The sequence below is a fragment of the Seriola aureovittata genome, chromosome 15, assembly GCF_021018895.1.
Source record: "Seriola aureovittata isolate HTS-2021-v1 ecotype China chromosome 15, ASM2101889v1, whole genome shotgun sequence".
Taxonomy (NCBI): Eukaryota; Metazoa; Chordata; class Actinopteri; order Carangiformes; family Carangidae; genus Seriola; species Seriola aureovittata.
The window spans coordinates 1301229-1327500 of record NC_079378.1 but is presented as its reverse complement, the minus strand read 5'-3'; the positions used below and the strand labels follow the sequence as shown (position 1 = coordinate 1327500).

The 26272-nt window shown below is 42.5% G+C and overlaps 4 protein-coding genes and 1 non-coding gene across 10 annotated transcripts in view; all 5 read right to left on the bottom strand.

The window, feature by feature from the left end:
* LOC130183068 (uncharacterized) overlaps nt 1-4595 on the bottom strand; it is a 7396-nt gene extending 2801 nt beyond the window's left edge. Inside the window, exons 1-3 of one of the 2 annotated variants that reach the window (XR_008829774.1) lie at nt 4213-4595; nt 2415-2556; nt 2214-2313 (exon numbers count right to left, since the gene is read on the bottom strand). Coding sequence is in view for 1 of the 2 variants with exons in the window: in XM_056398409.1 (XP_056254384.1) it covers nt 1-2269 (2269 nt within the window). In the remaining variant the exon portion in view is untranslated. Of the gene's footprint in view, nt 2314-2414; nt 2557-4212 lie in introns of both variants that reach the window. The other variant, XM_056398409.1, reaches the window with a different exon arrangement.
* On the bottom strand, nt 4544-4616 carry trnav-aac (transfer RNA valine (anticodon AAC)). The gene has a single exon. It is a non-coding gene; the product is annotated as a tRNA-Val (tRNA).
* Nucleotides 4617-5188: 572 nt separating this feature from the next.
* On the bottom strand, nt 5189-7709 carry ins (preproinsulin). Its single transcript, XM_056398312.1, has 3 exons — nt 6816-7709; nt 6268-6452; nt 5189-6069 (listed from the first exon to the last, which is right to left on the bottom strand). Exons 2-3 carry the CDS (start codon nt 6449-6451, stop codon nt 5900-5902), a joined length of 354 nt encoding a protein of 117 aa, XP_056254287.1. The 5' UTR covers nt 6452; nt 6816-7709; the 3' UTR covers nt 5189-5899.
* Nucleotides 7710-9088: 1379 nt separating this feature from the next.
* On the bottom strand, nt 9089-18544 carry LOC130183007 (complement C1q-like protein 2). Of its 5 annotated transcripts, none has more exons than XM_056398308.1 (8): nt 18315-18544; nt 18002-18094; nt 17276-17407; nt 16396-16610; nt 15448-15589; nt 10595-11343; nt 9778-9909; nt 9089-9539 (listed from the first exon to the last, which is right to left on the bottom strand). In XM_056398308.1, exons 1-5 carry the CDS (start codon nt 18499-18501, stop codon nt 15560-15562), a joined length of 657 nt encoding a protein of 218 aa, XP_056254283.1. In that variant the 5' UTR covers nt 18502-18544; the 3' UTR covers nt 9089-9539; nt 9778-9909; nt 10595-11343; nt 15448-15559. The 5 variants fall into 5 exon arrangements, with proteins under 5 accessions (XP_056254283.1, XP_056254282.1, XP_056254281.1 ...); XM_056398307.1 differs by lacking the exon at nt 15448-15589 and having other exon boundaries at nt 10595-10811; nt 11067-11343; XM_056398306.1 differs by lacking the exon at nt 15448-15589.
* Nucleotides 12757-14649, bottom strand: LOC130183008 (complement C1q-like protein 2). Its single transcript, XM_056398311.1, has 4 exons — nt 14441-14649; nt 13981-14073; nt 13323-13454; nt 12757-13213 (listed from the first exon to the last, which is right to left on the bottom strand). Exons 1-4 carry the CDS (start codon nt 14601-14603, stop codon nt 12939-12941), a joined length of 663 nt encoding a protein of 220 aa, XP_056254286.1. The 5' UTR covers nt 14604-14649; the 3' UTR covers nt 12757-12938.
* Nucleotides 18545-26272: the final 7728 nt, after the last annotated feature.

Sequence of the window (26272 nt, the reverse complement as noted above, 5' to 3'; positions counted from 1 at the left end):
GGTGATAGCTGTTGATCTTTTTCACCTGTTGCACATTTCCACTGCAATCCCTCCTTTCTGTGCCTAGACTTAAACTTCCTGAGTCCAGATGCTTCCGACAGTTGCTCATCGGTGGTCGTGGACTGAGCTGTGAATGACCATTCAGTGGGACAACCATGTTCAACCAGCAGTTTATCTTCGGCGTTATGTTTTGCTTTTTCATCAAGCTTTTCTGTGTCATGTACCATCTTTGGATCACCTGCGAGGCCTCGGTCGCACCACTCTGCAGATCAAGATCAAAATTGTGCTCGAGGATGTCGTTAACCGTCTCATGGACCGCTCCGCACAGCTCTCGGACAAAGCTGAATATTTCAAACACAGCGCCTGTGGTCAGGTCACTCAGATCAAGCTTCTGGCTGGCCGGATGTTCTTCTGTCGACCAAAGATTGAGACCTAACTTTTTACAGAACGGGTGAGGCCCCGCATCTGTCCGCTGGCTTGTAGCTGAGAATGATGAATCCCAGTTTATGTGCTGCTCTGTTTCAAGATCCTGTTCAGTTTGAAAACTGCTGGTCACATCAACAGTGTTGTAAATCTCAGGGAACTGGAAGGGACTGCTGAGAAACTCTGTTTTCTGTCTAGCAGGATGGTTCTGAAGAGTCCTTTCTTTTGTCATCATGTAAAATATAAAATTACGTTGACGCAGTTCATCTTGGAGGACAAGGCTGAAGTTGTTGTCCAGAATGTCAAATAAGAAACTTCGTAAGCTCTTCCTCATCGCAGTTGCAAATTTGAAAACCTCCAACAACACCCAGTTGGTGAGCAGATGTAGATCTAAGTTCTGTCTCTTGCCTGAGCTGACATTAAAGTCTAAACCGATCTCTCTGCAGTGGGCGAACAAGTCATTAACTTTGCTCGACTTCAGGATTTGTTTTGAGCGTGTAGCACGCCTCATCCACAGCCTCTGTTTAAGCGTTTTTACATGTATGTTCTTGTTTTTGTCGTCAGAAAACAGACCAGAGATTGCCTCATCCTTTGGATGAAAGTTAAACAAACGAGAGTCAGAGCCGTTAGCCTGAGGTTGCACTGGGGAAACACTAACTTCCTCTTCTTCTTGCTTTACATCCAGTGCCACAGCCAACTCTGTTTCTACAGCTGTTCCTGACGAACAGCTTTCAAACTTGATTTCTTCTGGTCCGGCCTCGGCACCTGACAGCATTTCTGTCTCAAAATCAATTGGACACATGTATGACAGGTCACTATCCTGATTAATTTCTTGGGCATCAGTGTACCTGTGCCTCAGTGTTTCCCTTCTTTTACCGGCCACAATTAGTGTTTCCAGTTCTTGGTAAAGTTTGTCAGGGTTTTGTCTCTTTTTACACTTCTGCTCCTGTTTCTTGAGCCGGACTGTAAACGCCTCCTTTCGGAAAGTGTCTCTGTCCTCGGCTGTTAGGCAGGAATATTTTCTCTCCATCAGTTTGTGGAATTGAAGGCGGAACTGCAGTTTATCCAACTCCTGGCCAAAATTTTGCTTGACCAAGTCATATATTATCTGAGTGTGTGCTCCACAAAGCACTCTGGAAAAATCAAGCATCTCCAGCATCACACCGTTGGTCAGCAGATTTGGGTCTAGCTTCTGTTCGGGTGTCTCATTGGGTCGAACAGCCAGAGTCACACCACTTTCTCTACAGAAAGGGTAAACATCATCTCTTCGTTTTAATTGCGTTCCTTTTCTTCTTATACTTAATGTACTGCACACAGCCCCATTACTCTCCGTCATGTGATGTTCTGAAGATTGGCTGCTTTTGTTCCCGTCAGTAAGGACTGAACAATCCGCGATTTTGTTTCTCTTAGGGTAGTACCGTCCCGGCAACTCTGAACCTACGGACGCCATTATAATGTTTGGGTCTGGTAGTGTAAATACTTCTTTCCATCTTTGTGGTTTCATCTTGATTTGTTCCTTCAGCTGCCTTGTTTTACTGTGAACACGTGTTGCATACTCATAGAACTGCATGTCATTGTCTGTGTCTAGGCCGAGCTCAAAATTGAACTCTAGCATTTCAAACAGGAAATACTTCTCAGACTTGGTCACTGTTTTAGCAAAGTCGCAAAGCTCCAGCATCACGCCGTTCGTCAGCAGACTCTGATCTAACTTTTCCTTCCTTTCCAATGCCGCATTGAACTCCAAACCGATGTCAACGGACTCTGGGAAGGGGACTGCGACTTTCTGATACCTAATTCCATGGTGGATACGGCGCTGCCAAATGTAGTGGTCATCGATGTTGTCCATGCTGACATCCGAACCCCAAATCAGACAAGAAGTTGTGGAGAGTCCTGGCAAATGAGATTCAGGTGACTCTTTTGCAGAATAAGCCAAACGTCAACATGTGGAGTGTCCAGAGATGTGGTGCGAATTAGACTGAGCTCGTACTCACTTTGTGTCCTGAACAATATCTCAGGAACTGGATCCACAACGACTCCCAGTCGAATTCCTTGCAGAGAAAACCCAGATATTTTCTTTTGGAGCGGCTGTAGGCAACATCTTCTGCTGCTGCATCAATGTGACTTCTTCCCAGTCTATGAGTAGAACCACAACACAGATTGTGAGTTAGTAACAGCAGCAGAATTTATAACCTTAAACTCTTTACAAATTTCAGGTTTCCTGAAGCTTCCTTCCAGGGGACAGGCTCTTTGATTATCACGATTAAACAGTAAATGGTAGTATCACAAAAGTCATTAAACTTTCCAGAAATATAGTGAAATTACTTCACAGCATGTTTACCAAATAAACTGAACAGTTATCCATTCAATACCAATAATTATAATTTTATTGTTATGTGTTATGTTACGTTATTAAGACAAAATGTAAATAATTTGTCAATTCCAGCTGTTCAAATGTGAACATTTACTGTTTTATGTCATTGTAAAATCATTAGGGTTTTTGAATGTTGGTTGGACAAAACAAATAATTGACCATCGCCTTGGGGTGTGGAGAACTGTGATGGCTATTTTCATCATTTCTGGATATTTTCTAGACCACACAATCACAACAGCAATCGTTTAGATTTTAAAAATGATAATAAAAGTAGGTTGTTGGATGCCAAATTGATTCAAATTTGATAAACATTTGTTGAATTTCATATTTGATGAACAAAATGTGTGAATAGCATAAGGCTTTGTTTGCTAAAGATTATTTACTTTATCATAAACCTTGTGTAGACTACACTCTCAATATGATACCCGAGTTTTAGTACTGAGCCCTAATAATCCCAAAGTGTTGACAGATAGATGTATGAAGCTGAGATAAATATACACTCTTGTTATCTACCTTGATATGTTGTATAGCAAAGTGTTTTTAAATCCCAGAGTTTCAATTCCAGTGGCCAACATTTCCAAAAAACACTAAATATGTCAGAATTAATGGAATGGAAAAGTACAAACGATGCACAGTACACCAAGAATATTGATAGTGCAGCCATTAAAAGTATGTGATTTTGGAGCTAAATATTTTACAGAGTTGTGAGCAGTGAAACATAAAACTCGATTAAATCTATAATATACTGGCAAGCTAAGTGGATTTTCTTTCACTCTTTACATACATTAAACTGTGCCATAAACAGTAACAGAATGAGAGCTGCTGAGTTGAATAGAAGGTAGTATACAGTCTTCACCACCACAGGTCAGTCAAATATAGTCAATGTTATCAACTGAGCAGTGAGGAGCCTGTGAGAGCACGTGAAGAATGAGAACAAACATGTATTGTAAACATAAATCACGAATGAAGACTCATTGGGCTTAAGGAACTTGTGTATTTGTATATACATTTTAAAACATCGAGCTTTGGCTTTAAAAATAATAATAAGAAAGTTTACTTGTCCTTTTTTTACCAATGGGACTTGAACGCAGCATTAGTTTGAAGCGTCTTCTATACGTTTCAGTTTTACGCCAAAATGGCCGCGACAAACAAAACTTCTCTCTCTAAGTCCGAAACACTGCGCATATTATGATACGTGTCGTGCGGGACGGCGCGGGAAACAGCTCAGCAGTTAGTCATCACGTGTTCAGCTGAAAACAAAACAACCTGACCCGTTCACGAAGCAACAAAAACACAGAAATAAACGTTGACGCGACCGTTAGCCTCTCGTAGGGAAGCTAACGTTAGGTGAGCAAACCAGGCGCAAAGACGCGTTTACGGCGTCAGAACGAGCACGGAGCGGAAACACGAGCACTTACTGTCGACCGGAGACCAACCCGGTTCCCCCGGTGGTTCGAGAGGCCGGTGAAGCGCGTTATCATGCAGTTACTGAGGACACTGCTCCCCGTGAGGTGCTGCAGCACGACACACATGTAAACTCACCCCCCACACCCCCTACGGGCCGCGTTCAGGGACATATCGGAAATCTCGCTTTCGCAGTTTACTTTACATTTATGTAATCCACTTATAACAGGCAGTTATCCGGTCTGCCGGAGAAGCATCAGGATACGTAAATGAGATATCATGGTTATATAGGTGGATTGGTTGTTTTGGTAAGTAATAACGTGGTGGACAAGGCAACATAAACTATGTTTCCGCCCGGTTTCGAACCGGGGACCTTTCGCGTGTTAGGCGAACGTGATAACCACTACACTACGGAAACTGTATGGATATTATTACTCACTATTATAATTGTTAAAATTACACGGTAAAGTACCAGTCTAAGCACATCAGGATACCAACGTACAATAAATACATACATAGATAACAATAAACAAGTAGACAATATAATAGTAATAAAAAATACACAAATATTTAATAAAGCTTAAAAATGTTATAAGTTTTAATGGCTTTTTTAATTTGTACATGTTGTTTACTAAAAACGTTTGTTTTATAATATTTTGATTCATAATAATCATAATCACATAACTGACTTTTCCAAAGTACGGTATTCTACTAAGGTATTGATCAATACTAAAGTTCATTCAAAGGACATTCATATATTTTTTAAAAATATATAATTGTGTTATTTTCCAAAAAAAGATTTTGTTGAGTCTTTCAGAAATTTGTTCAGTGTTACAGTGATCAGCGTAACGTTTGATTCATATCTAACAATCAATCAGAAGCAGTTAACCTGAATTTACATTTACACATAACTTTAGTTAAGAGTCGTTTATTTTATGTGACTTGATTATACTTTTAATAATTTCCTGTAAATAAGCTAAGCTACGTGTGATGTTCTATTGATAATGGCTTGCAGCTCTGGACTGCAACAATAACAACAGTTTAAATACCACGTTCAGATATCTCAGGCATTTTAAAGCCCTTTTATTTCAAAAAATTAATTTACCTGCTGAGAAAAAGGGGTTTTGCTAAAGCATCTGATCTTATGAAGGAAGAATTTGCCAAGAATAACATCAAGATTTACAATTAACTGAAGTTTGGAGTTATTCACTGTGCACTGCCATCGTGTGAAAAACAACATGAAATCAGAAGGAGGTTTATTCATTACTGCCTGACTTCTTTATTAAAACAACAGTTTGTTTAGCGTCACTGTAAAAAGAGATCAGCTGCTCTTCTGTTGGTTTTCTGGCAACGTAGCTGCTCAGACAGTTTGCTGTAGTTTTAAACCACACTTGCTGTTACCATAGTAACCATGGTGTCACCAAACCAACCAGGACGCAAATCTTTAAATGTGGTTAATAAGTAATGTAACGTGTCCTCCTTTTGACTTTAGCGAATCAAATTTAAGACAATGAAGAAAAGTCTTGACATCAGAGAAAAACATTTCCTGATATTTTCTCAATTCACAAAACTTTATTTTCTAGGAAAAATAATTTCATCCATTTGTGAAGACTTCATTTGTCAGCAGGGTTTTCAGAGAGAGGACAGCGCTGCCGCTCTCTCGATGCGAGGGCGGGGGCGGGGAAGGCAGCGGAGAGCCGTTCAGTTGCAGTAGTTCTGCAGGTCGAAGATGTTGCAGGGCTTGTGGCAGCACTGCTCCACGATGCCTCGCTTCACCATCATCTCCATCTGGTCCTTGAAGGCGAACTCGGCCACTTCGTTTTCACCGCCCGCCGCCGCCGCCGCTCCACCCGCCTTGGGAGGGAGGAAACCTGATGGGACAGATGTTCAGAGGGAGAGTCATCATCCATCCAACAAACAGTTCTATTTCCACAGTTTTATTTTTATGTTTCTGTATCTTACTGACAGCAAATTAACGTTTCTTATTGTCTAATCATTCACCGACTCATTAGCGTAACTTCGGCCTCTGCCGTTTGTTTTATTGGTGCCGTGCGAGTCGGTGGTCTCACCCAGCAGAGGGTCGACGTCTCTCTTGGGGTTGTAGAAGAAGCCTCTGTCCCCACAGACCAGGTACAGGGCGTCGACCAGGTGCGAGCCGCAAAGGTGCTGCGGGGGGGCGACGGCCTGGGAGCCCGGCCACGATACGATCAGTAAGACCAGCAGAGAGACAGACTGGAGCCACAGCGCCGCCATGCTGGAGGAGACACACCTGTACGATTTTATCTACGACTTAAAAACACAACCTGACGGATCCGGGATTATTTCAGGTCAATGCCAAAAGTTAAAAGAAAATCCAGGAACAATATGTGAGCTGATATTCATCTTTTACATGAATGAGGAGTCAGCTTTATCAAATTTATCAGTCTGTAATAAAAACTGATCAAGATATGGAGGGAGGAAGGAGGGAAAGAACAAGGAGGAGGTGTAGTTGGGGGATGAGGAGAATAGCTCACCTGGAGCTGACGGAGGAGAAGATGCAGAAGGAAGAGAAGTGGAAATCATCTGTAAAGCCACAGGAGGAGAAAGAGGAGGCGATGCAGGAGGAGTGGTGGCTTACCTGTAGAGTCGGAGGAGGAAGAGGAGGAGGTGAGTCTGTGATGAAGAGGAGGAGCAGTGGCAGGGCAGCTGAGAGCAGGTTGATGTGAGGCAGAACGGAGGGTCTCACCTCCATTTATACTCCATCGCCTCCTCGTCCACGCCCACAGCCCTCACGGGGACATCAACCTGTTGGTCACGTTGCGGGGACTCGGCCCGTCGACAAAAACCAAGTCCTCCAAATATAATCAATCAGTCGGTTTCAGGTGTGTGTGTGGAAAACAGATAACCTGCCAGTCAGCACATGTGAAGTGGCACAGTTTAGTTCTGATTGACCGGCTTCAACACTTAGTAAAACAAACAGAGCTAATGATCCGCCGTGATCTGATCACCTCTTACTGACGAATACCGATCATCAATCAGCCGCTGCTGAGCGCAAAGTAAAGTGAGTAAACACGTCCAATAAATGCTTCGGTTCAAAGTACAAATCTTGGCCTCCAGAATTAGTATAAAGTATAAAACAAGAATAAAATGGAAATACTGAAGAAAAGCACAAGTTCCACACGGTGACCTCAGATTAGTTCAGACAAGTTTCCATCCACTTGTTTTTATGTGCAAATTCAAAATAAAATGTGCATTTAAAATCACTAAAAACAACTAGAGCTGTGTTCTCACGTTATCCCAAATGTTTGGATCAATGCTCAATCGCAGAGAAATACATGATTTTAATCCTGTAACGGTGCGTTTCATTCGGTCTGTCAAGTTTTAGACGTTAAAACTCTTTTGTCATTTTAACAAAGCTGAAGGATTATTTTCCGAGTGCGTTCACGTCATTCTCACACTCATTTTTCCATCTTTTTAATAGTGTTTCGTCTCGTCCATCCTGTTGTTTGACGTTAGTCGGTGTCTCGGCTGCAGAAGCTGCAGGAGCTGAGCGACGCGCTGCTGTGGACGGGGGCAGCAAGAAAACTCATTTTAGCCACTTAAACAAATGCCCACAGAAAAAAAAAGCTAATATCAGTTGAAGTGTCACTTTATTCTGAATATTTTCACGACTTTATCTTCCGTCAAAAAGCCCTTTTCTTTTGGAACTACATTTTTTCAACCATTGAACTATCGAATTCCTACGAACAAGCGCAACTACGCTGAGCTCTGTCCGACTTGGCGTGATGGCGCTTATGTGAAAGTATACGACGGTTCAATGATTCACAAACTGTCGTTTCAAAGTAAAGGTCTGTTTGACGGCAGATAAAGACGTGGCTAAAACGCTTCCTGTTGCTTCTCTAAACTGGGAGCTGAGGTGAACTGGTGCAGATAACTACCTCCAACAACCCCACGTCAAATAACCCCAACTATTACCTACACTCACTACACACACACACACACACACACACACACACACAGAGCTTAATGGGTGTCATATTTGTGCTGACAGAGCTCTTGTTGCAGCCTGATTGTCACTTAGAGAGGAAACCCAACAAACCGTGACGGAGGAGGAAGTGTTTCTGTTTCAGTGTCGGGACCAGTCCATCAAACCTCTCCTGTACCTTTCTTATGTGTTCCCAGCACATTTACATTTTTCTTGTTTAAATATCGGGCTTTTGATGACCTCAGTGCAACTGCATATTAATTTGAGTTCTCTGTCTGTTATTCTTTTGTAATTATTCATTTAGTTTTGTTTTACTTTTACCTTTGTTTTCCTGTGTACGTGTTGTTTTAATTCATATGTTGCATGTATCAGGGGAAGAGAATCTTTAACGGAGGTAAAAGTGGGAAAATCCCAGTGCAGAAATCCTCTGTTACATTTGTCACGTTACTGAAGTTAAGTAGGTGAAGGTTTGAATCTGCAAAGCTGTTGAATAAATGCAGAGAGTTAAAAGAATAAATTATATCTGTTATGGGATAGATGGGATTTATGTCTCTTGGGGACATTTTTCACCCCCACCCCAGTAATTGCTACTGCCAAAATGGCCGCCTGTTTTCACATGGACGTGGCTCCAGACGAGTGAATTCTTCCATGTAAATAGAAATATTTTCACTAATCTGATAGATGGACACCATTATATAAAGTAGAGATGGGATGCTTTACCAAGAGCACATTATAAACCTGACTCACAGAAGTAAACCTGGTTTAACTGGTAATCCTGCCTCATGACACAAACACAGAAGCTCCAGTCTTTAAATACATCATTCTTCTACTTCCTGTTTCTAATTCTCATCTCATACTACTGTGACAATGCCTCTGATTTCCTGTTTTTATTGTTATTTGAACCAAAACAAAGAAATCTCCACATGTTGTATTACAATATGTTCATCCTTTAATTCAAGTGACAGTGAATCAGAAAAATTAAACACTTTAGACTTAAGATTCAGCGTAATCATTATTATCTATCATTTTCATACAGATCAAGATCCAGATGAAAAACATCTTCATTTCCATATTGTGGATAAAAAGAGTGAGTGTTTCCCTCTCACACGATGAAAAGCAGGTGACCACTGAAGGTGCTAACGTGATTCTGATTGTCATATATCGAATTGTTCGCCCACAGATGCAAACTAACGTCATCTCCAGCCTCCAGACGCAGCGCAGCGCCTTGAGAAGAACTCCCGTAGCCCGACTCCTGCTGCTCGACTGCTGTAAAAATGTGGTTTGTGTTCTTGACCAACACGGCAGCTGTATTGGATCCATGCACACCTATGTGCCACTCAAAGTGGTAAACTCCTGTCAGCGGTGCAGTGAACACACCTGTGGGACAGGTGTTTCTGTCACTCAACTGTTGCCACATCTGTCAATCACAATGACTTCAACATAGCAGGAGAGGTTAAGGCTAAAACACGTACTTGCGGACGACCCCGTCCACAACAACACATTGTTCAGCTTCTGTGCCGGAGCTCCTGCTGCTGGGAGCCGGGAGCGCCCTGATCTGAATCTACCCCACGTCAAATGACCTGAACTATCACGTTAATATTTCAGAGGTCAGTACCTGTGGTCGGATCGTAGGCACTTCCCATGTTTGTCAAGACATGTTTGAAGACCAGAGCAGTGTGTTTGTTGAAGGGTCCGATGGCCTTCAAGCCATCAGACAACAGAGAGGCTGAGAAAACCACCTGTTGGGCTGAGAGAGAGTTATTTCATTATTTAAAACTGTCCATGGATATAACAATGATTTCATTTTTCTATGTGTTTCTGTACTATCTATGAAAACTGCTGTGGTTGCAAACAGCCCCATTAACTCATTAAGTCAGATAGCAACTAAAATAGTTATTCCTAGATTAGTTTCACTAATGATCTACTGTTCCCATTTAAAAACATCCAGTTCTGATTTGTGCAGAATCATTCTTGGTACATTCCCCATTGACTGAGTAACCAGAAATATTCATAACTGAGCAAAGATAATGGCCTTTCACCAGTAGGTGGTGCTACAGTACAGATATAATTTAAAATCACTGTGTAAGAAATACTCTTATCAGCACAGGAGCTTGTGTGAGTGCAGCATCTTCAAAGACGTTAAAGTGTTTGGCCACAGGGGGGCGCTGTGAGTGACTACGTTTTGTAAAAATTAAATATCTTGCTGTAAATCTCACGTTCTCCAAGTGTTTGGTTTCAGCACCAGAAAATATCTTTCAGAATATCTGGAAACAGCAGAAGTAACTCTGAGAGCGATTTCTCTGCACCAACTATGATTTTGGAAATTAATCGACTATGTTTGTAAAATTAAAGTCAGTAAACATGTTGTTTTCACCTCTTACATCCATCACGCTGCATGTTCCTGAACATCGCTACCTGATATAATACTCTACCTTGAACCTTGTTTTGTAAGGACGCCATGTCCTTCTGCAGTTGGTCCACGGAGAGAATCAGCTCTTTCAGCAGAGCGTTGGCGTTCAGTGAAGCGGTGTCATGCTGACCCGTGGAGACGGAGCAGAGCAGCAGCAACGGCAGGAAACACACAGAGATCTTCATTCTCACACTGGACGCTCACACAGTCCAACTCTGTCTTCTGCGAACCTGCGTGATCTTTATGTAGCAGAGAAAAAAGAGGCGTGTAGATGGATGTCAGGGACGTGCACGCATTTTTCGAAGCAGCTGCTTAGTTCAACAAGCACAATCAGATATTTCCTGACCCTGAACATCTGTTAATCAAACAGCTTTTCACTCTGATCGATTGGATCCTACATGAAAATAAAATGATCTGCTAAAAATCACATGTTTCTGTTCATTTCACATCAGAGATTTCTAACTCTGTTATATTCAGGAGACAATATATTTAACTGTGAAACAGCCCTCAGAGTCTCTGTGGACATTGCTCCAGACACGTCCCTGTGCCGAGCTGCTTTTCAGGCCGTCATTGATTGTGTCTGATCGATCGACACCAACATAAACTATAGTTTTATTTTGGAACCAAACAAGGAATGAAAGCCATCAGGAGTGAGACGCTGTATTTTGTCCAATGGGCTGTTGTAATGTCGGCTGCAGGTAGGTTCTGCTGTTCTCTTCTGAGTCAGGTTTGACGGACTGGATATGTAACGTCTGGAGACAGGCAGGAACCCTAAAGCAAACACAGTCCAGTTCAACAAACAAACATCATCAAGGTCTGTCAACAGTAGTTTACTTCCTGCGCCAGACAAAAAAGGGGTTAACTGAGGAATCAGTCCGAAAGGCAAACAAATCCGGTAACTGCAAAACACAGTCCAAAGCAGGGGTCAGCGAGTAAGTTCGGCCTCGGGCCAGTTGTTTCCTAATGCGTTAGATCGCTGGCAGGACCATGAGCAAAGGATCATTTAAGAAATTGATTGATAAAAATGCAACTGGAATTTACTTTGTTACTGCTCATGTGAGGGTCTGTGGCCCAGTCACACATTCGTTTGACTGATTTACTGAATTGTGTTATTTTTTTAATATCACACATCAGGTCTGTCCAGCAAGCAACAGAACCTTTGGAACTTCCTGTCAGAACTTTTCAGAATAAAAACGAAGCATTGCTGCTAAAAGCAAACATTCTTGTGTTTTTGCTTTTAAAGAGGAAGTGATGCAGTGGATAACTGTTGCTGCTTGTGGCCTGATGGGCGACGGTTTGCATCTGGCGTTCACTGTTAACATGGATAAAAGTGTAATAAGCATCTTCAGGTGGGGGTAGACGCTCGCGCTCTGCGACGCAACAGTAAGTTCGGCACAGCTGGTGATTCACAGCGAGAGTCGTTTGTAGACCAGAACATCTCATGTCGGCTTGGCCTTCTCAATCTGCGACGGAGGGCCACACCTTCGTGCCCCTGGTCCCCTGAACCGGGACGCAGTTAAGTATCTTCGACTTCCCTTCAGCTCTGTAGTGCCGCTCTGAGGAGGGTTGGGTCAGTACAGCGTATTGTAGACCATCTCCTGTGGTTAAACTATCACCCAGAACAATAAGTTAAACGTCTGAAGATATTATCCCCCTCCTCCCCCGAGGCTCATCCTGTCTGAATGGGGCTTTATTTGGGACTCGATAGTGGTGGTGCTGCATGAAAAACACCATTGAGATCAATCACAGGTATAAACCACATGAAAAATTCATCATATTTGACCCAATTTTAGTAACGCACTTTTCAAACATGTCATTGGTTCGAATTCATGTTTATATGGATTTAATTAAAGGATTTAATTACCACTGACCTCAGGGCTGAAGGGGCATCTAACAGTTGGTAACCGTCACCTTCAGAGGAACTGTCCAGGATCAGCTCAGACTTATTTAAACCAACTTTATGAAAATGAATGAGCCCGACTAACAGAAGTAAACCTGGTTTAACTGCTGATCTTGCCTCATGAAACAGCTGACAGATGTCGGAGCAGCACAAAAAGGTCCAGTCCTCTCACTGCATCTTTCCAACCTTCTGTTTCTTACTCCCATGACTGTGACAGCGCAATTGAATTTGTTTATAATGTAATTTAAATTTGAAACAAAAATAATAAATAAACAACCAACAGATAATATTGCAATAATATGTTTGTGCTTTAATTCAAACGACAGAATCAGAACAATGAATCTCCTCAAACTTTGAGAAGAGGAGGAAGGACGCAGTAGAAACACTGTTGTCCGTCATCGAGCAGAGCCGGATGAAAAACATCTTCATTTCCATATAGTGAAGAAAAGGAGGGAGTGTTTCCCTCTCACATGGTGAAAAGCAGGTGACCACTGAAGGTGGTATGGCGATTGGTATTGTCATATGTCTTACTGTTCACCCACAAACGCACAAACACGACATCTCCAGCCTCCAGAAGAAGATCAGCGCCTTGAGAAGAACTCCCGAAACCGGATCCCTGCTGCTCATGTGCTGCAAAAATGTGGTTTGTGTTCTTGACCAACACGGCAGCTGTATTGGATCCATGCGCACCTATGTACCACTGAAAGTGGTAAGCTCCTCTCACCGGTGCAGTGAACACACCTGTGGGACAGGTGTTTCTGTCAGTCAACTGTTGCCACATCTGTCAATCACAGTGACGTGAACAAAGCAGGAAAGGAACATTTACTGTTAATGTTTCAGAGGTCAGTACCTGTGTTTGGATCGTAGCCACTTCCAATGTTGGTCATGACGTGTTTGAAGATCAGAGTTGTGTGTTTGTCGAAGGGTCCGATCGTCGCGTCACCTTCAGCCACCAGAGAGGCTGAGAAAGCCACCTGTTGGGCTGAGAGAGAGATGTGTCATTATCTTAAACTGTCTTTGGTGTTACTATCTTCTAAATTGCTTATTTTGAGTCTCACCTTCTCCAAAAATCAAATACAGTGGTGTGACGGCAGGAACATTTATTTTCAGTGAAAGCATTGCTTGACAGTTAAACACGGCGGCCTGGCTTGGACCGGGCAGCAGAGGGGCAGATGTTCAGACGGGGCGTTGTGTTTGTTCTGGCCAACAGAGGGCGCTCACCACTCGCTGTAGCAGCTACATCACTTCTTTCCTCTACTAACCACTTGCTCGGCTAGTTGTAGAAAAAACGGACGTGTAAAACTCGACCAGAAACCAGAAAGTGTCGAGTGAATCCGCAACGCCAGCACATCTTTTCAAGCTAGGAGGTCACTCAGGGTCAGAATCAGGGGTGGGATTGTGGGACTTTGGACGTTCTCAGCACCAGATAATAGCTTTATTATTATGAAACAATGACTTCTAAGTTATTTTCTAACTAAAAGATAAGACTAACAATGATGCTGACATACCTTCCAGATTTTGCTTCAGTTTGTTGATCTCAGCCTCGTGCCTCTCCACCACAGTCTCCTGCCTCTCCAGGTCTTTGAGCCTTGCTGCATATGCTGACAAAAGAGCACAGATAACCGTGGGGGTAAAGTGGGGTTTGGCAGGTGGGGGAAGATTTGTGATGGTGGTGGGTGGGGGCTATGCATGTCGAGGTCTTCTAGATAGGGATATATATGTGCATACATTTGTAAGGAACTTTACATTTTGTATTAATCAAGTAAACCTAAAACCTTTGTTTAGACTTTGGCTCAGTGAAGTGTCAGCTCAGTAAAAGCTCTGATTGCAAAATCAGCAATTCGTTTCATATCATCATCAATGGTTTGATAACAGTACGTCTATTACGCCATGAGATATTTTTGTAACAGTGGCTCCTAGTGAAGTTTTCCTGGTGCCGCTACATCACTACCTGACACGATACTCCACCTTGATTCTCTTTCTGTACGGACGTCATCTCCACCTTCAGTTGAGCCAATGAGGCGGTCATCTCTCTCAGCACAGTGTGGACGTCCTGCGCGTCCGTGTCATGCTCACCCGTGGAGACGGAGCAGAGCAGCAGCAACGGCAGGAAACACACAGAGATCTTCATTCTCACACTGGACGTTCACACAGTCCAACTCTGTCTTCTGCGAACCTGCGTGATCTTTATGTAGCAGAGAAAAAAGAGGCGTGTAGATGGATGTCAGGGACGTGCACGCATTTTTCAAAGCAGCTGCTTAGTTCAACAAGCACAATCAGATATTTCCTGACCCTGAACATCTGTTAATCAAACAGCTTTTCACTCTGATCGATTGGATCCTACATGAAAATAAAATGATCTGCTAAAAATCACGTTTCTGTTCATTTCACATCAGAGATTTCTAACTCTGTCATATTCAGGAGACAATATATTTAACTGTGAAACAGCCCTCAGAGTCTCTGTGGACATTGCTCCAGACACGTCCTTGTGCTGTGAATTTCTCCCTAAAGCAAACACAGTCCAGTTGAACAAACAAACATCATCAAGGTCTGTCAACAGTAGTTTACTTCCTGTGTCAGACAAAAAAGGGGTTAACTGAGGAATCAGTCCGAAAGGCAAACAAGTGTGAGTGAAGATGGGCTGGTGATAGGGAGCAGGTTTGTGGGCAGTTTGGAAAATCATTAATAATTAACTGAGTCAGCTATTTCCTGGTACGTACAGGCCGCTATCAGTGGATTTCCAGAGGTTTAATCTGGGTGGACATTAGTGATAATGACGTGTTTCATGTCTGTGTTTTTGTAATGATGTGGAGGTGAAGTTTTATGAACCAGTGAAACACAGTTGGATGGAAAACGGGTTCATTACTCGAAGCTTTTCAAATCAGATCTCAATGGAGACCTCTGCTGGTCAAAGTGAGGAAAAGCGCTGTGATGCAAAAATGTTTCACAACAAAATAAACTAAAAATAGACTTACAGGAGTAAATGTGGTTTAACTGATAATCTTGCTCTCAGTATGTGGGGCAGTAGCCGAGTTAATCCACTGGGTGTCGTAGTTGCGCCCCTTTATTTCCTGGTGAATTTGTCCTCTATGGGGCACCATAGTTTTGAGATGCGATCTGTGCGGGACGCCAACTGTATGTTAATATTGTTAATGTTATTTTATTTGATTATTTTAAGTAATTTATTTTCAGTGTTTCATTTGATTTGATTATTTAGCCCCATTTCTGTATTTCAGTGTTTTCTGTACAAGATGTTTTCTTTTAATATGGTGCAAGGAGCCAGCAGTCATATTGTAGTAAACTTTTATTCATCATGTAACCCAGCATTATTAAAGTATACTCTTTATCCTTTGTGTAAGATTAAACTCTGTTGCATTGATCTCTGACCATCTCCAGTGAATTCTTTGAAACTTTTTGGGAGATGTGCAGCTGTGTTGTAAGGTGTGTTGGTGAAGAGGTCCAGACCTGGACTCCTGACCCCCGACGTCATTGTGAACTAAAACATGCCACTAGGTCTCAGCCACAATCTATAACTACTGAGTCCAACGCTTCCTTCTCCCCGTACGACACCCCCACAACACACACCAAGAAACACAACCCAGGGTCCTAGCAGCACATGCACAAGTACAAGTACATCACTTTACCTTTCTGTTTCTTATTCTCATTATAAAAATAAAGAAATATCCACAGATAGTACTGCAATAAAGTGTTTATCCTTTAATTCAAATGACAATCAGAAAATGTAATCACTTTAAACTTTGATAAGAAAATAAAGAGATACAGTATAACCATTATTTTCTATGATTTTCATGCAGATTCAGATAAAAAACATATAGTGAAGAAAAGGAGGGAGTGTTTCCCTCTCACATGGTGAAAAGCAGGTGACCACTGAAGGTGGTATGGCGATTGGTATTGTCAAATACCTTTGTAGACTTCCACAAACGCACAAACACGACATCTCCAGCCTCCAGAAGCAGCTCAGCACCTTGAGAAGTACTCCCGTAATGAGAGCTCTGATGCTCAGATGCTGCAAAAATGTGGTTTGTGTTCTTGACCAACACGGCAGCTGTAGTGGATCCATGCACACCTATGTGCCACTCAAAGTGGTAAACTCCTCTCACCGGTGCAGTGAACATACCTGTGGGACACATCTGTCAATCACAGTGACGTGAACAAAGCAGGAAAGGGACATTTGCTATCAAAGTGACCGTTCGGGTTCTTTGACGTGGGGTTGAGCGAGGTAGTAATCTGTAGTGAGATTCAGATTCAGCGTTACCGTATTCCTGTGCACGCTGTAGTTGCGATTGTGCCTAGTAGTGTTGTGCGTAGGAATACGTTAGTTCAACGGTTCACAAACTGTAGTTCCAAAGGAAAGGGCTTTTGACAGCAAGATAAAGTGGTGAAAATATTCAAATTAACTCTTGAACAGATTAGTTTAATTCTTGCTTTTTTCTGTAGTGTGAAAAAAGTGTCACATTGCTAGGAATGGTACCGAGCCTCGGTACTGAACTACATTATTCAAAACCGCAGTATCAATAAGCTCCAGCCTCAACGGTTCTGCTATCGGTACTGGAGCAGTCACTTTTCTTTTTTTTTCTCTGCTAGATAAACGTTTTCTTTCTGTTTAAGTACCGGACCGATAAGCAGTATCGGTAAGAGTAGTAGAACCCATCCCTTCACATTGCTCAGCTTCTGTACCGGTGCTCCTGCTGCTTCTCCAAACTGGGAGATATAGATCATTCCCTTTCACAAGCCAAAGCTAAATAACCTGAACTGTCACTTGGATATTTCAGAGGTCAGTACCTGTGTTTGGATCGTAGGCACTTCCAATGTTTGTCAAGACATGTTTGAAGATCAGAGTGGTGTGTGTGTTGAAGGGTCCGATGGTTTGCGAGCCTTCAGACACCAGAGAGGCTGAGAAAGCCACCTGTTGGGCTGAGAGAGAGAAAGCCTTGTGATTATGTTAAACTGTCTTTGGTGTTCACAATGAAACCATTATTCTGTGTCTTCATACTTTCCACTAAATTGCTCATTTGAGTCTCACCGTCTCCAAGAAAAGTGGTGTAACGACAACATGTTCAATGAAAGCACTGATTGACAGTGAAAGCATCAGCAGCTGTGGCTGCAGACATTTTTTAAGATCACAAGCTCATTAACTTGTTAAGTCAGATATAAACACTGGTTCACACATTTTAACCCCCCCCCCCAAAAAAAGAAAAAAGATGTGATGTATTTAGCATCACAAAGGTCTTAGAACTAGACTGACATGATGTCCATCTGATTCATTCTCTGGAAGGAGTTCGTTGAATTCCAATGTTTGTAAAAGATAAAAATGACGCCAAAATCAAAAATCACATTTTCTCCAAGAAACACTTTCTGTTGATCTTCAGCTGATTAAGGGGAAATAAAATGATTGCAGATACGGCAGCATTTGGTTTCAGCACCAGATATCTATATTGTTATGAAATAGCGATAGTGTTGTCATTTTCTATCTAAAAGATCAGAGTAATGATGATTTCGACGTAATACCTTTCAGATTTTGCTTCAGCATTTTGATCTCAGCCTCCTGCTGCGCCACCACAGCCTCCTGCTTCTCCAGCTCTTTCAGCTTCGCTGCAGATGCTGCAGAAAGACACAAATAACTGAGTGAGATTCTTCTGCTTGAATATATTTGTAAAATTAAAGCAAACAAAATCCAAAATGTTGGGTTACTTAATTATATTTCCATCGTTTTGGATATGAACTGCTTTGACATAAGATAGATATTTTTTGTAAAACAGTGGATCGTAGTGAAGTTTCCCTGGTGCTGTTACTTCTGTCATTACCTGAGATAATACTCTACCTTGATTCACTTCCTGTAAGGACGTCATCTCCACCTTCAGTACGGCCAGGGAGGAGGTCATCTCTCTCAGCACAGTGCGGAGGTCCTGTGGAAAGGGCTGTTGGACTCTGACGCTGTTGGTCTTAGGCTTACCCGTGGAGACGGAGCAGACCAGCAGCAACAGCAGGAAACACACAGTGATCTTCATTCTCACACTGGACGTTCACACAGTCCAACTCTGTCTTCTGCAAACCTGCGTGATCTTTATATAGCAGAGCGACAAGAGGCGTGTAGACCAAGGAGGTGGATTCATTTTTAGATGCTTGAACCAGAACAGTCACATACCTGTATTTTACAGCGTGTAGATGGATGTCAGGGACGTGCACACATTTTTCAAAGCAGCTGCTTAGTTCAACAAGAACAATCAGATATTTTCTGAGCCTGAACACCTGTTAATCAAACAGCTTTTCACTCTGATCAGTTGGTCGAGAAACGCCAAAATGTAGAACCAAAGACGTTCCGCAGCCACGACGCATCCAGCGTGTTCCTGGCCTCACCTGGAAAGAGGTGACGTCATATGTCCATGCACCAATTAGACCACAGGTTCTTGTCAGCATTGGATCTTAATACAGATGATTTTTAAAACATTACACGCTGTTAAACTTTGAACATTAGCTTGTGTGCAGAGGTGTAGCACTATTTGCATGGTTTAGCTAACTGACTCATGTTTCTGTGTAAAAGCATCATAGATAAAGAAACCAGCAGCTACCAGCATCTTTTAAGGTGGAATGTTTTCGTGCTTGATACTCAATGCAAGACTGACGTTTGGAAATCAATCAATACATCTTAAATGTCAATGACAACTTTAACCATTACATTTGTTTTTATTAGCTCTCTTTATGATATAACCTTTAGTGATGATCGGATCTTTAAGTGCCTAAAAATGCAGATAAATTTCACCGGATTTTTCCAACTGTGCATATTTTATTTCATCACTTGGAGAATAAAAGTGGCGCAGCGTTGTTCCGGTGCGCTCTGGCAGCACTACACCTGTGCCTCAGTTTCTGCTTGCATTTATGAGCTGAATTTTCTGAACCTTCCCTAAATATGTCTTATTAGCATTATGTCCTATTAGCATTATGTCCCTGTATGTTCACATATGTGTAAACACTTTTTTAAGATTTGACACTAAGTTGTCTGGGGCTTGAAGCCTTGATTAAATGTGTTGTATTGTTCTGTGAATATTCTCTCATTCCCCAAAACAGGGAAACCAAGTTGACACCACATCTTACAAAGAAATCAACACGGTGCCAGAAATATGAGGAAACAAACTGTTATCACTTCCCAAAGCTGCTTCAGAAAAAAAGCATAACTTATGTGATCTGCACATACTACTTATAATCTGAATGACATGATTGGGTCTAATCAGTGATTTAAGACTGGCAGTAGAAAGTGCTGCATTATAACAATCGAATTAAAAAAAGAAAAGACTGAATTTTTTACATAAATCGTGTTAATTCAGTGCTAAGACTTTTACAGTGTTGATAAGCCTCTAAAAGGCCAAAAATAACAGTTGCTAACTTCCATCCATCTATCTATCCTCTATTGTGGCAGATTTCATGTTATTGAACTATAGTTTTGGTAAGTCGGTCACACACCTGAAGGTTCCACGTTCTGTACAAACTATAGAACACATGTATAAACACCATGAGACCAAAGTGCTGGGAGGGACTGGAACACTTCACAAAACAGATGTTGATATACTGAAGCAACATCTCAAAACATGAGCCAGGAAGTTAAAGCTTGGTTGCAAATGGTTCTAACAAATGGACAATGACCCCAAGAATTCTCCCAAAGGAAGGACAACAAAGTCAAGGTATTTCAGTGGCCATCACATAGGCCATAGTGTGTTCAAGCTAACCACACACCTGTTACACCTGTTCTGCAGGAGGGCAAAGATTCAAATCAAAGCTTCATTGTGAGAGACGAGGAACCGAGTGTCATGGTCAGGAAAAACAATGAGGAAATGATGAATCAGTTCTGGTCATAGTTCCATTGTTGGTAATGTTAGTTCATGGCTCTTGGCTGCTGCAGGTGAGCAGACTTGGCTTTGGAGACACTGATCACTAACGATAATGTAATCAGATTACATCACTGCTTCACAATAAACAAAACTTTACTCAGTGCCGTTTGTCTACTGCACAAACAGAATGTCCCTTTGAAGTGAAATGACATGATTGGCAGTGATGTTGCTAGGTACGCGTCCTGCGTCCCTGACGCATTAAAATCAGCTCCAGATGAAGCGGCCATCTTTGTAAACACAGACCGTCGGGTCGTCACTCAGCAAAGGAAGCTCCTGACACTCCTGATTGGCCGGGCTGTGGACCAGCACCATGTACATCACTTTCTGTTTGTACAGGACGGTCTCAGACACCCGGAGGACGGGCGGATCTCGGCAGCAGAACTGGAGACAGGAACAGATTCCCGGTCAGTCCATGAGGCCTCAGTTCTGTCCCACTGTCAGACCATCGAGGACATGAATCTGTCTAAAGACGTTTTAACTTGAGTGTTAACTTTAGCTTGTGTTGTGACATTGAACATGGGGTTGCCATGGTTACCAGAGGACGCCCGGAAGCTAAAAAACGAGAACAGCCATAAAATGCAAGAAAAAAGATAGAAGAAGAACAATAATTAACAAAGAAACACGAAAAGGAGCTAACGCTAACGTTAGCATTAGAAGAACAGACAGTATAAACAGAGTCACTGTGAGTCACAGACTGAACTGTGGAGTTCTCTGTCCTGTGATCACATGGTGAAGAATTTCAAATATTCAAATTGGATCAGATCTGATCATTATTTTCTTGTTGAACAGGAAGTGAAAGGACGGAATAAAATGTACAATGAAAAATCCCACACCCACAATGGAAGCAAATATTTTGGCTTCGTCAAACCTGTAAGGGCTGTTTCATCCCTCGTTTCACCTTCTGAGCCCTACAGCCTCTCACACTCACTCACTCACCAGGTGACAGTTAGTCTATACAACCCCAACCAAGAAAATGCTGGTACGATGTGAAAAATGTGAATAAAAAGAACACACAGTAATTTATAAATTTCCCTTAACTTTTATTTCATGGCACAACACAACATAAGTTATGTTTTTTTTTTTTTTGTCAACATCATTTGATTTGTAAATCATGTCATTGAGGCTTGCAACAGGTTTCAAAAAATACTGGGACAGTTAGGGCTGGGACGATTATCCGACGTAATCGACGTTGTCGATTATAAAAATTATTCGACGTGGAATTTTAGTGTCGACGCGTCGTGTAAAACCACACAGGGTAAATGTTCATAGAACAAAACCGGAACTTTCTAATGGGACTGTTTATATCCATCGTCTTTGGTTTACCCGGATACAAGCGCAGCGCACGGACTGGGACAACGCGGTGACGTAATTGAAGTCATTGACTACGTGAATGATTTGCGTCTGTGTAAATCTATTTGAACAACACGGCGGCGTCTACCAGCGATACGACGGAGCGTGTGGAGCAACACGCGGCAAAAAGGCTCGTTCACGGTCCTCCAGAGTTTGGGAATACTTTAATCTTGACACCGACAGTGCGGTAGTCTGCAGACTATGCAAAGTGCATCTGACATATCTCTCACGACAGTCATGCACGAGCACATAAAGAGGAAAACCCATGGTGCAGCGAGTCAAGATGTTGGACGGGGCAAATTGTTATATTAAATGACTAACTGGAAAATAATTGCAATAAAATTACTGTTAGGTTAATAAAAAAATAATCGTTAGATTAGTCGAATAATTGAAAAAATAATCGCTAGATTAATCGTTTAAAAAATAATCGTTTGGGACAGCCCTAGGGACAGTACAGCATTTACCACTTTGTACTGTTCCCACGTCTTTTAACAACACTCAAAACACGTTTAGGGACTGAAGTAATCAACTTACTAAGTGTTTCAGGCGTTAGTTTGTCCCATTCTTCCTGCAAACAATGTTTCAGGTGCGCAACAATTTGGGCTTCTTCATTGATGCATTTGGCGTTTCAAAATGCGCCAAACATTCTCTATAGGAGACAAATCAGGAATGCAGGCAGGCCAGGCAAGCACCCGCACCCTTTTCTTATGCAGCGATGCCTTTGTTATGGCTGCAGTTTGCGGTTTGGCATTGTCTTGCTGAAAAACAACCCCATATCATGACAGACCCGGGCTATTGGACTTATAGAAGATGGAAATGGTTGTTTCCGGTTCTTTTTAGAGAGAAGAGACGGTGGCTTCAGGGCCGCAGACTGTCTGCAGTGGTGGAGTCTGGCGGTGAAACCTGAGGACATCTCTGCAGCTGAGACGAGGCTCCTGGAGGAGACCTACCCGGACCGGACTGAGCAGCAGGCCCAGACGCAGCACAGCTTCCTGGGGAGGTTTGCCACCTCCCCGGCCTTCCTGGAGACCTCCAGGCTGGGCTCGGTGAAACACCGGAGACCAGGGGTGGACTGGGACAAAAATTCAGCCCTGGCATTTTCTGTCCAGACCAGCCACTACATTATCAGCGGACACTACATAGAAGTCCACTAATCTCGCGGCATCTTCTCTCATGCATACTACAAAGGAGAGTCATATTCCTTGATAGCATTTAAGGTAAACACAAAAAACTTGTGCTACAGAAAATGGACCAGACTCAGTGAATAGCTCCCTAAGCTTAACATCCATCCATCCACTTTCTACCGCTTATCCTTTAGTAGGGTCGCGGGGGGGCTGGAGCCTATCCCAGCATCTTTTCGGGCAAGAGGCGGGGTACACCCTGGACAGGTCGCCAGTCCATCGCAGGGCAAACACATAGAGACAGACAACCATTCACACTCACAGCCACACCTATGGTCAATTTAGAGTATCCAATTAGCCTAGTCCCCATTTTGCATGTCTTTGGACTGTGGGAGGAAGCCGGAGAACCCGGAGAGAACCCACACTTGCACGGGGAGAACATGCAAACTCCACACAGAAAGATCCCACGGCCGAGCCGGGACTCGAACCCGAACTTTGAGGCGACAGCACTAACCACTGCCCCACCGTGCAGCCAGCCTCAGCTTAACATGTCCTATGATAACTATTAATTTAGCTATACAGACTAATGAGCAGTGATAACTAACATGTCTTTGGGGTCATCAGGTGGGAACCTCCTTTCACCAGTGTTTCGTCTAGTTGGTCCCACGACACCTCCAGGAGGCTAGACAGTGATCACTGGCGTCCCAGAGTCACTCCCCTAATGCCAGCCATCACTGCTCCTCACACCACGACTATTTTCTTTATCTTGCCTATGCTACCACAAACCACACTATCATCAACTCTGACAAAACGCACTAACAGATTCAGCAAACAAACTCCCCTAAACAGTTGGAGAAAGTGGCGGCCATTTTGAATGAGGGAGGTAGAGTCAAGGAGAGATGCCTTTTGAGCTAAACTCTCCCCCGCCGGATTAGGCTGTGCTCTATTTCTTCCTTGCTTCTCCTAACAGTCTGTCTATCCTAAGTGCTCCCCCTGCTGGGCCCCCAGCTACCATTACGTCTTCTCATCCAAATCCACTGACTGGATCTTGCTGCCTCATCTGACATGTCCTTTACAATTTTCCTCACACTCTGTCCACTTGCTCCTAACTCCCTCACCAAAGAGACAACAGACCTTGCTACAAATCCTCTACATCCTACTTCCACTGGACAAATCCTAACTTTCCATCCTCGCTGCTCTGCTTCTGCCCCTAACTCTGCATACCTGAGCTTCTTCCTTTCATATGTTTCTTCAACTAAGGCCTCCCACGGAACAGTCAGCTCTATGAAATATACTTTCCTTCTGCTGTTGCAGTTAACAAATAAAGCATTTAACTATGAACTCGAGGACTAAAATTGACAGCTATAGCAATAAATCAATCAATCTTTATTCATTATAGTGTGAAATCATAACAGAAGTTATGTCATGACTAGGGGTGGGACGAGACTAACGGGAAGAACCCTTATGCTACCCTTTCAGTTTTTAGTCTGTGAAACCACAGAATAATGTTCAAGATAAAAGATTAGTCCATATTGAACGAAACGCTCGCAAGTGTAACAACATTAGTGGCTTTGCCACGTTTTCATTATGACACTTACTAGTGAAAAAAAACATAGAAAGTTACACACAAATTATGAAATAGTTATCACCTCAGTAAACAATAAATTAATTGAAGGATTACAATAAATTCAATGGCAGATATTGCAAATTAAACTAATTATTTCCTATAGGTTCACTTGTATTTTGTGCTAAAAAGTATCTCATCTGTATTTACAATACATCTTGATTCTGCATCTCTACTTACAGCTCATTGGTCCATGTGAATGTTTACTGTTGCTATGGCATCAAGAGAATACTGACATAGCAGCTCTTAGCTAGCTTAGCTAAATCATCTGAACAATAATAACCCATAATATCACAATTCGGCATATTTAAACAAAATCAACCACAACTACCAACTTTCACAGCCCTTCAACTTTGACTATGCAGTTAATTAGGTCACATCACATTCAATGTAAAAACGTTTTCTACTTTGTTTTGGACATGTCTCAAAAATGTAGCCTAGCCAGCTAACGTTACGGCTAACGTTACTTACCATGTATGCCTCCACTCGCTCGTCTCCCGGCGCAGCAGCACCTCCTGGGCCGGTGACCCCGGCACCAAATAGGTCCGTCAGTTTAGAATATTTAGCAGCCTCCACCTCCAGAGACTTCAGCTTTTTAAGTCGCAGTTTTTCAGCGCCACTCGGGCTTTTCTTCCGCTCATCCATCTTCAGCTCAGCAGCAGCCCGTCTCGCGACTCCCGCCCATGCCATGAGGTCCCGCCCACCCTGGTTTGTGTTGTGATTGACAGCACTGTCAGGGCTCTCTGAGCCTGTCAGCCCATGATTGATTGACAATGACAAACAATAGACCAATAATATGTGTCGATGCTGGCAACACACTGCTGTAGCCGATCGGCCCAATTGGAGGGAATTTAGAAGGCACTAAACAGTAGTGTAGTCTACGTGTTACGCAGGTATACGCCGTATACCCACTAGAAAAGGTCCCGACTTACCGTACAACCACTAAAAAATGCGCAAAGATACGTATCAGTATGGGGTTTTTGACATAACGTTCAATTTCCCTTTAAAATCTGTGTCGCGAACGGTCGCGAAGCGCGCTCTTTTGGACCACAGGGGCTTCCGTCAGGCGTGACGCGAAACCTACTTAAGTTGAAATTTTCCTGGCGGGAAAAAAAAAAAAAAGTAAACCAATGGGTGAACATTATTCATCATCAAAGAAAAAGCAATGAAACGAAAGAAGAACCAATTGACTCTATTTCAGTGTTTCAATGAAATAGCAGTAAATACCGCCGCCACTTCGGGGGATAGTACAGATGGAGCAGCAAACACATCATAAATATATAAATACAATAAGTCTTTCATGATCTCATGTTAATGCATACTTAATGCATTGCTGAGCACGGTGGCCATTTTTCCCATGAGAAACGAAACATTGTGAACAACAACTCGTGTTTAAAATCACAGTAACTAGCAAAAGTAACTTCGCTGTCAGCAGACCAGGTAAGCGCTGTTTCAGCCCTCTGCGCATCCACTCCGCGCAGACGTGATCCCCTGTGCACATATCGCGACATGCTAGTTTAGCCACTACCACAACAATTAGCCAATCACCGCGGATTTCATTTCAATAATTAAAGATACGAACTTCATAGTAGTAAATAAAGTCATGTTTCCACTGCTCGATGCTGTTCACTCATGTCGACAATGTTTTAACGTTTAGTGACGAGCTGTAATGAAATAAATAAAACATACTCTGGTGGCGGAGATGAAAAATACTTTAACAGACTTTCCACTGTGTTAGTGAAGTTTCATTTATGTGCTAAAAGTTTCACAGTGATTGACTCAGTTCATTTGATTTAGTTGA

Coding starts and splice junctions, on each gene's coding strand:
- ins (XM_056398312.1), bottom strand. CDS start 6,451: ATGGCGGCGCTGTGGCTCCAGTCTGTCTCTCTGCTGGTCTTACTGATC. Junction 6,070..6,267: donor AGACGTCGACCCTCTGCTGG/GTGAGACCACCG, acceptor CTGTCCCATCAG/GTTTCCTCCCTCCCAAGGCG.
- LOC130183008 (XM_056398311.1), bottom strand. CDS start 14,603: ATGAAGATCTCTGTGTGTTTCCTGCCGTTGCTGCTGCTCTGCTCCGTC. Junction 14,074..14,440: donor CGTACAGAAAGAGAATCAAG/GTGGAGTATCGT, acceptor CTCTTTTGTCAG/CATATGCAGCAAGGCTCAAA. Junction 13,214..13,322: donor TGGCTACGATCCAAACACAG/GTACTGACCTCT, acceptor CCTGTCCCACAG/GTGTGTTCACTGCACCGGTG.
- LOC130183007 (XM_056398305.1), bottom strand. CDS start 18,501: ATGAAGATCACTGTGTGTTTCCTGCTGTTGCTGCTGGTCTGCTCCGTC. Junction 18,095..18,314: donor CTTACAGGAAGTGAATCAAG/GTAGAGTATTAT, acceptor GTCTTTCTGCAG/CATCTGCAGCGAAGCTGAAA. Junction 16,611..17,275: donor TGCCTACGATCCAAACACAG/GTACTGACCTCT, acceptor TGTGTCCCACAG/GTATGTTCACTGCACCGGTG.